The sequence below is a fragment of the Chelmon rostratus genome, chromosome 3 (assembly GCF_017976325.1).
Source record: "Chelmon rostratus isolate fCheRos1 chromosome 3, fCheRos1.pri, whole genome shotgun sequence".
Taxonomy (NCBI): domain Eukaryota; kingdom Metazoa; phylum Chordata; class Actinopteri; order Chaetodontiformes; family Chaetodontidae; genus Chelmon; species Chelmon rostratus.
Genome location: NC_055660.1, coordinates 14,193,492 through 14,203,378, shown reverse-complemented (window position 1 = coordinate 14,203,378; position 9,887 = coordinate 14,193,492). Strand labels below are relative to the sequence as shown.

At 41.7% G+C, this 9,887-nt stretch overlaps 1 protein-coding gene across 1 annotated transcript; it reads right to left on the bottom strand.

Annotated features, from left to right (window-relative positions):
- Positions 1-84: 84 nt before the first annotated feature.
- Positions 85-9,787, bottom strand: akap8l (A kinase (PRKA) anchor protein 8-like). The gene is made up of 13 exons (XM_041934203.1): positions 9,668-9,787; positions 8,738-8,776; positions 8,206-8,425; positions 6,185-6,770; positions 5,555-5,669; positions 5,403-5,452; positions 4,984-5,014; positions 4,753-4,858; positions 4,330-4,471; positions 3,729-3,834; positions 3,517-3,647; positions 2,839-2,934; positions 85-1,887 (listed from the first exon to the last, which is right to left on the bottom strand). Exons 1-13 carry the CDS (start codon positions 9,690-9,692, stop codon positions 1,450-1,452), a joined length of 2,085 nt encoding a protein of 694 aa, XP_041790137.1. The 5' UTR covers positions 9,693-9,787; the 3' UTR covers positions 85-1,449.
- Between the last annotated feature and the right edge of the window lie 100 nt (positions 9,788-9,887).

The window sequence follows — 9,887 nt, the reverse complement described above, 5'->3', positions numbered from 1 at the left end:
TAAAAGTCCAGACAGAATACATATTCATAAAATAAAGCAAAATCAGCCATAACAAAATATTTATATAATTCTTGATTTTTTCCAGAGTTTTACAGGATAAAATTCTGTTAAAGTTTAATGGGCAAGTCCTTTACCTGAATGATAGTGAGGTTTTGTTGGGCAACAGCCGATATTCCTGCCATCTAACATTACAGAGGAATCAATGTCAGATGATGGTGACAGGTGAACCATTTCTGAAATGAAATTGTATCACTGTGAAATAGTAATCTTCAAAATGTTTTGATATTAGTGTTTGGGTCATGGGAGTTGGTAGGCCACCTTGTGGTCACGGATGGTGCTAAATCCAAGGAAGCTGTCAGGATTATTGGCTGCTACAGTGTGTTCAGTGTTCAGTGTGAAGTAACACCTTTGAGCTCCTTCACCTTTGATATAAATACATGCCACTACTGCCAGCTAAAAAGTAGTAAAAGCTTAACCCTTGAGATAAATATTCAAATTATTAAGTAGTGGAAACATTTCTCATTCAACCAAGTTTTGAAGGCTGGATTTTGTTATTTTGACACTAACGGAGTCAGACTGGTCAAGCTACACTTTGTACTTTTCTCAGTGACTTCAAACAAGCATCAGACACGCTAAAAACCTTCAACACAAAGCAGTGATTTATTCAACAACTTTATTTCTTACTCAGTGTGAAACAACATTGTTACATGACTATGAATTCTGAATATTCCATACTGATTCTACACAGTCCGCTCAATTACCTCAGTCTCCCTAGCTGCAGAGCAAAGAGCCAAGCCTGTTCTGGATTTTCCCAAAGGTTGGAAAATCATCCATTCACCATTAACACTGGCAATGGACATGGTACTGTGTAAAAGTACATATCTCTCAACTTTACAATACTCAACAATTCTTTAACAATTCTGAACAAATGAATCCAAACCAAGAATACTTTGAACAAAGGCACAAAAAAAGTATTAAGGAATATTCTGATATTTTGAGAAATAGACTTAATGACTGTCTTGCAGACTTTGAAATGAAAAGATTTATGCTCATAATTGTGGAGCTGGAGCAGGGAGATTAGTGGTTTGATAGTTTAAGACTTGAGGCTGGGGGAAACCTCTGGCTTGGCTCCAAAGTTAAAAAATATGTCTATCAAACACCTCCATGACAGTTGGTGGGCATACATAAGTTAAGTGAAGTAACTATGTTTTGACAATTTTCTCATACAACTTTCATCAAAAAAGCGAGTAAAAGTATTTCCCAAAACTATTCCTTTAACAAAAAAATACTATATGAACTCAGAGTCAATTGACAATGAAAAATGGTGGGAGCAGGTAGGTATACTTCATGATATGCCTAACGATGAAATTAGGTTCAATGGGACTGTGGGGGTCACTGACTGGTCAGGGAAGATGGTAAGGATGAGAAATTACACACAGGGTGCCAAAGTCATTCATCATTCTTGTCTTCCTCTTCGACCTCTGCTGCCTCTAGGCCTTCCTCCTCCTCCTCCTCCTCCAGCTCAGCCTGTAATCCCTCTTCGCCAATCTCATCGCGTACCACATATCCTTCCTCCTCCTCCTCCCCAACTTCAAAACCTTCCTCCTCTTCCTGGTTCCCTTGCTCCTCCTCTCCTTCCATTCCTAGTTCCTCCTCCATTTTTTCCTCCATCTTTTCCTCCTCCGCTGCTGCTGCAGCATCCGATCCTGCTTCACCCTCGGCCGCCTCTTGGCCCATCCCTCCTTCAGCCACCAGCTCATCCTTGACCGGTGCTTCGTCAGTCTGACTGTCTACTGCCTCACTGGTCAACTCCAGCTCTGACACATCCATCGCCATAGAGTCTTCTGGGTCCTGGTCATCTTGGTTTCCAGAGAATGGGTTTTCACCCTGACAATGAAAGAACATTTGTAAGTACATTTGTTCGTCTAAGTCCCCACATTCATTACAGTTATACTACGATTAGTCAGATTACGTCTCTAGACATGCATGTCTCAGAGGACGCATCTGTATAGTTTCAGTTGTGGCTAGACTATCCCTAAGACACATACAATAAAAAAAACCCAGACTGGGTTTCACTCTTGCAAGCAAAGCATCAACGTCTGGACCTGATTCTGTGGACATGGTCTGGGGTTCATATGAGAAAATGGGTTTAGCGTCTCCGCTATATATTCAGGGTGGGCAACGCGATGTAGCCATTCAGCTGCATTACAAGGTCATGTGATTTGGGCAGCAGGTCTGCTTACCATGTAGTCACATGACATGGGAACAACAGTTGGTGACAATAATGCACCTTGAATCTCTTGTTATTCTCATCTATAACCTTTAAATTTCCATTTTGAAAGAAAGTTTTACTGTTTTGAGTCTTTTGTTTAAACTTAAGTGTTGTCTCATGAGAGCCAATTGTTTTTGCTTCAATCTGAATAAAAGAAGAAAATCACCAAATGTGATGAAGTGTGGTAATGGTTATTTTAAACCATTTCTTAAATTAATTTTATTCACAATTACTGTACCATAATGCATATCATTACTGATAATTCTTAACCTTTTGAGGATTATACTGCCTTATCCTCAGATTCTTTGTGGTTCAGTATAGAATTACTTGGAATCAAAGACATGGATCATGACTGGTTAAGAGCACCGAAGACAAAGTGTAATATCAGGAAACTAAGGATGTATGCTGGTTTCACATGCACTGTGGTTCAAAACATGCAATTACACTGTGAACACAAACTCTTGTGCATATTTTCACTTGTACAGCAAATAGCACTGGTAAATTTCGTGTAACTATTGCAACTGTGCACATTGGTTGCCAGCCCATGCTTCGGACACTGTACATACCTTAAGGTAGCTCTCCAGCTTCTTGCCAATGATTTTGTGGTTCAGGATACTACGAGCAACTGACAGACTGGCCCTCTTGGACTGCTCCATCATACCCTTGGAAAAAGACAACAGACCCAAGTCACACACAGGACAGAGCGCAAAACATCCAGAGAACATACATCATTACAGCAAGTCATCCAGCATTGGCCAAAGGTGTGAATCAGTATTTGTTCTGAACCAGTCAGTATATATCACATGGGATGTAGAGAATTATGGCATTTAGAGGTAATTCAAACACCACTGCCCATAGAGTATTGCAGTGAAGATAAACTGTGCTGGCATCGCTGAACCCAATTCAAATAATGCTAGAAAACACAACTTCACTTTCTTCTGACCGCATTGAATTCTTGTGTGTTTTCATGCTAACAGAAAGAATGATGGCCGCGAGCCACTGTTCAATGAATGAATTAAACTGAATCTGTCTGATTTGCAATCTTTTTAAACAACCTTGCAATTTAAATTGCTAATATTTGCAACTACACTGACAGTCTTAAACATTAGTTTAGATTCAGAGCTTTTAGCAGTTTGTGCCAAACATAATCAAATCTGCACACATGAAAAAAATGATAAGTGGCTTGTAAAGTCTTTCCCTTTTTTACTCTTCTTTTTTTTTCAAACAAATTAGTTAATACATACCTTGCGGTTGTAGTTATGGTCAGCAGACTTGATGTGTTTCTGTATCAGGTGGGGCTGCATGGGGATAAAAAGGTCACATGCTGCGCAGTGGGCAGCTTCCACCTTTCTCATGAAGTGCTCCATACCGAGATCTACAGCGAAAGTGAACAGTATTTGCAATGATGGATTGTTTAAATTATCTCCTTCTTACAACTGCTGCTGCTGCTGCTTACCCCTGGTGAGGTCCTGCTCTTTGTACATCTGGCAGATGGCAGCGCTGTGATTTTCCAACTGTCCAACCCTCTGCTCTGTTTTCTTGAACTTGTTCTGCAAATACTCCTACAAAAGCAAAGTCATAAAGTTTTGTCTAGTTTACACTTAATGTAACAGATTTTTCATCAGTGACTCCGGTGATCCACTGCATATATCAAATCAAAACGATGACCCATAAACTCCACATGCACAAACTACTCATACCAGCAGTGTATGCCTGTGTATGCAGTTGTAGTCTCCTTGAGTCTCTGTTAAAATGGGTAACTGATTCATTTTGGTAGGTTTTAGTGCAACTACTCTTGTATAGAAAAATAACTTAAAATATCATACAATTCAACACAATAACCTGGGACTGACAACTACCTTTGTGAAAATGTTAACATTTCTTTTATGATTCACAGGCAACACTGCACTTAAGTCCGTCTGGGTATAGCCCCACTCACTGAATTACAGAATTAACTACACTCTTAAATTAGTACATTAGCAATGAGTACAAGCCTTGACATTTAGCCTTAAATGCTAAAATACAACGTGTTGACTGTGAGTGTCTATCTCAGTCACCTGTAGGAAGTCTGTAGTGGGCTTGGATAGTTGGCTGGAGAGAAACTTAAAGTGGTCCTTGTGGAAGCGACTCTCAAGATGGGTTTCCATTTCCTCCTTGTAGAACGAACGGAACTTGCACACAGAGCATGCAAACATCACCCTGAAAAGAAAGGCCAATCAAAAAAAGGCACAGTGTGATGAAAAAACAGGTGAAACGCAGTATGATTAGAAATAATCCAAGTTCGTACTGTACATATTGTAAAGCCCCTTGAGGCAGATTGTTATTTGTGACAGTGGGCCACATAAATCAAAACGGACTTGACCACAAAATCAGAATGCAACGATAACAACAAAACAATGGTTGTAGTGATGTACAGTGGACACAAAGGCAATAAACTAATCTGGACCCAAGTGTAAGGGATATATGGTATGTCCTCTCACCTTTCCAGGAAGCCCCTCCTCTTCCTCATTTTTGGGTGCTTGTCCTGACCTTGGGTTGGGGTCTGTTTGCCCTGTGGACTTTTCTTCTCCTCCTGTTTGGGTGAAGCTAAACGAAAGCGTAAGAGAAGTTAGGCAAACCAAGATTTCCCTTGGAGGGTAATAGTGACACAGATCGACAAAGGATAGCCTCTCATGAATCAGTGAGGAGCAATTGTAGTTGAGTTGTAGTACCTTTATCTCCATCTGCAGTAGGTTTTGTCTCCTGTGAAGAAAAGTATTGCATTAGTTTATTTAATTAAGAAATAGGTTACAAACAGGTAATTTTTTTATTTAGGGATTAAAAAGTTTTATTTTTAAGAAATAGGTGATATTTAAAATGGCCTGACCTATTTTAGCCTTCTTCTCGCTTGGGTCAGCGAGTCTTTTCATGTAACAAAACTGTCATAACTGCAGTTATACAACAATATAATCTCTTCTCCATTTGCATTTGATTAATTACATATTATGGGATAGTGTTGTTCAATTAAAGGAAGTGGTTCAGTGACTGAGTCATGAGGGAAGTGTTGATGTAGCACAGTAACACCACACTTAAGACCTTGCAGGTCACAATTTGCATGTGAGTTCCTGTCAAATGAGCTGGACCTACTCACCGCAGTGGCAGTCTTTGATTCACTGTCATCACCATTTTTCTCTGCTTGCTCTGTGGAAACAAGAGCATACCAACATCAGGCCAAGATATACTTATGAAAGTCATCTGCTTTTTTTCATCTAAAGCACAACCAGAATTTGTTTAAGACAGTACCTTGGGTCGCTTCTGACCCTGCACTCTCTGTCTTGTTCATCTTCGACTCTGGCTCATCAGCTGCAGTTAGTGTCTGCTTTCTCTTCTTCTGGACATCACGCTGTGGTTTTGCCTGCTACGGTCAACAAAATCAATTTGTTCTCACAAATGCATTTTCTGACAAAACTATATGGACAATACAACCTTGAGCAGATTTCACATGTCTTCCTTCTCTGGGCATTTCCTCATCAATAGTGTTAGCCTTATCTTAAAGACTACAAAAGATTGGGGCAAAAGAAAATAAATAAAATGAAAATAAAATCCACCATTTAAACCATTCAACACGCCCACAGGTAAACAAGACAAAAAACTGGGCAGAGAGAGTTGTCATTTGCCTTTACTATACAAAAAGGGGCAGCTCATGAGGCATTTCTGGCCAGATTAAATAAGGGCTGGGCGGAGTTAGAGGGGCAAGTGATGTGTCAAATGTGTCGGGATTTTTTGTGACAAACTGCTTTACATGGCACATAGCAGGCGCTAGCACTTTTGGCTGACTTGCCAGTTGGTTGAGATTACAATAAGGAGGGAATCAGAAAGGGCTTAACTTTTGCCCAGTGTCTGAGGAGGTCTCATTTGGCTGGAGGTACTTACTTTGTTGAGGGGTCTCTTGCGGCCTCGCTGGCGGCCAGCCCGTGGGCCCCCTCCAAAGTGCCTCCCAGGAAAGTCGTGAGGCCCTTGAATGGAACCCTGATGGAAGCCCCCAGTCTCAGGGTACATGCGGTTGGACAGGAGGGATGGGAGCTTGCCTCTACCACCTCCTGGAGAGTGGCCGCGGTGGGACTGGCCACCACCTCCGCCTAATGGAGTGGGGTCAGACCTGCGGCTTCCAAACCCTCCTCCAGCTCCTCGACCCCCAGCACTTCCACCCCTTCTGGGGGAACGTCGGCCTGCTCCAGCCCATCCTCCACCTCCAGAACCTCCTCCCTGGCCACTGCTGAAGGAATCCCTCATATTCTGTCGCATTTTAGCGACTCCATAGGAGGATGAGGGGCTGTCAAAGCCTCCTCCTCCCCCTAGCCCAATTCCCCCTCCGAAGCCCGGGCCTCCTCTCTGACCCAACAGCATGTTGTCCCCACGGCCATCGCCATAACCATAGCTACTGCCGCCAGATCTGTAGAGATCTCGGGAGGAGGTGAGACCGGAGGTGCGCGAGTCGAATGACTCGTACTGGTCATACCTGCGGGAGGGAGGGAGAGGTTTGATAGAGAAGAGCAGAGAGCAGGGGAGGCAGGGAGGGCAGTCAGGATTGGATTTCTCCACCTGCTTTTCCTTCTCCTCCATGGTCTTGCTTTCTCCATCTGTTTTCTTGTCACTCCCAGCTTTATTTCAGAAACCACATTAGATCAGAAATTGATGATCCAAAACAGGTTAACACTTTGCTTGTGGTCTTTTATAACACAGTAATGATTTTTCGCTTATCACGTTTGCTGAAACACATCCAACCACATTCTTTGTTGGAGGTCAAACACTATCCTGCAGATTAGGAAAAATGCAGTTTCTTAGGCTTTGAAACCTTGAGCAGACATGAGCATGGTCCATCAGAACCAGTGATGTCTTGTGACCGGTGCAAGAAGTGAAATATCCTGGGAAGTGACTGGATTATGGTACATACTCAAGAAAGGGAATAAAACAAAAGTGGGCATTTTTTCCATGAGGGTTTTTGTGGATACAGCAGACAGCCTTCAATTCACAGTTAGGCTTGAAAAGTAATGTCAAGCTAACACCTGTAAACTCATCTCTCTTACGTAACCTAAAGCCAGAACACAGAGTTAGGTCACATGGAGGATGAGAGAAACAAAGTGTGTAAACAAATAAGGACAAAGGCAAGACAAAGGCAATGTCAAGGAGTGTTGGGTAAGGATGGACTGGCTTTATATGCAAGGATGTCAATCTGTAACAAGTCGCCATGCATTTTCGTGACGTCTAAGGTTTTGCTGCATCACAACAACATTTTCTTTCCAGCAAACAACCCACAATATAGCAAATGGGGAGCACTCAAAGCTTCCTCAGATGCTGAGGCATTCAAATGCAGCCTGTGAGCAACTCACACCCTTTTTGTCCCAAACAGGAATTAAGCCATACACCTTTGCACCAAGGTTGAATGTAGAGTGCAAGTAAATGTCATAGCAGGCTAAGACAGTCCAATTTACTCCAGCTACCTGACCACTCTAAAACAATAATAACCTAAACTTTCCAACCACACTGGCATTGGCTTAGTTTTCATGGTTTGCATATGTTTTACAGAACTCTGTCCTACTACTTGGCCCAAACTAGGGCAAGAACTGTTTGACTTTTTTTTTAGCGAACAGCATTAGAAGGCCTAAGCATCTTTTTATATCACAGCAAAAGGTGAATGAAGACATTTAGTGAGACACTTTTTCTGATTAATCTAAACCAAGTAACATTTAACTAGTTGGGTATTGTCCAGGCATGAGGCAACATTCAGAGGCAATGTTCTCAACTAACCACATGGCACATTAAGATTTTAGTTACATTTTGTAACATGAAAGACACCAGTGGCAAATGTAATGCTAGCACTGGCATGAATATGCGGTAGTGTTATCTGACTGATGAAGACTGTGTGGAACAGAAAAGGGAATAAAAGTTAATACCTGTCACCCCGAGAACCTTTCAAACCTCCCTCTAACTGAGTGAGCATGTCCAGGCGTTGGTTAATCTTGGCGATGACTGCATCTGCATGTGTGCCGGTGGATGAGAGCAGAGACGCTCCCGAGAGACCTCTCTTCATGTGGCCTCCTCCTCCTCCATATCCCCCGAGCCCAGACATCGAGTCCTTATAACCTCCCCCATACAGGTCAAAGCCACCAGAGCCTAATACAGTGAGGAATTAAAAGATGTAAATATGACGTTTTTTTTTTTTTTTTTTTTACCTCCCTTACTATACTATACTATACTATCTGATTTTCACAATATTACCTACTGGTAGCTTCATTAAAAAAAAAGAATTGTTGGAGCATAAAATTTGGATGTCCTTGTGTCATTATGCAATGCAGGAGTACATTTAAGATTCGAGATTTCTTTGTCATTGAGCATGACATGTCAATGAAATTTGCATTGCAACCACCATGTTAGAAACAAGATAATAAGAAAGATTCTAAAATAAATTCCTCATAATTTCCTCACCTCTGCTGCCTGACCCTCCACCTCCCCAACTGGAGTAACCTATAAAAAAGGAGAGAATACATTGGTACAAGTAAAGTGAAAGGAAATAATGATAGTCAAACTATTCAACAGCCAAAAGAAATAGTTACCAATACGACCATATGGCTGTGTAGGCACTCCTTCAAACAGCAAACAGTCAAAGAAACTAAGGCCATTAAGCAAAATCTACGGGACTTGTAGGTTTGTAAGCGAACTTAACGATTTCCCAACTCGTAAACAGTAAATCGGCTTTCTTTAATGTTTGATTCTCAGCAGACAATGGATCTGTTACCTTTCTGTTCCACTGGCTAAGTGCAAATGAGAATGGGTTTCTGACGGTAATGTTAAAGCAACTTAAGTTCGGGAAGCATTTTTGTTGAGGCGGCCATTTTCTTAAATAGCCTTTAATAGTCGGTTAATCCCACAATGACTCCATTTTAACAGAATTGACACGCTAACTTTGGCTAAACATTTCACACGCCCTACAACAACTGAAACAATGGGCCTCACAGCCGGCTGTGTTAGCGTATTAGCAAATAAACAGCCTGATGGCGAAGTGGCTAACATAGCTAGCTATGTTTCGTCAATATTAGCTGACGGGCCTGGTCACTCATTTACTTAATGGATTTTCGTTTTCTCAAAAACAAATGTATGCCGACTATTACCACAACATATAGGACAGTATTGCCAAGTGGCTAGCTAAAACTTCTTTGTTTGAGGCTACAACTGTGGATGGGTTGGTTGTTGTTGCTATGAAGCTCAACATCTGAACTAGCTAACAGCTAACATCCAGGCTAACAGCTAATAAAGCATGCGGTTTACTGGAAACCTAAATAATAAAGGTAATGTTAGCCTTGGCTATCTGCACCACATTTTACGGTAAAGAACGCCCAGTAACCTTCGTATATTTACCAGAACCGTAGCCTCTGTTGTCCATTGTATTTCCGTGCGCTCTTCAGACAATCGGGACGAAACAAGCAGCGGTAGCTCCTGCAGCACTACCTCTCTTTCAAAGTGTCGAGAGGGATCGAGTCGCTCCGACACGACAAAAATCACGTAACCGTCAATGGCTCGTTACGTCACACGTATTAGGGACGTATTCCACTTGCGTCCAGTTAGAAAATTAACCATA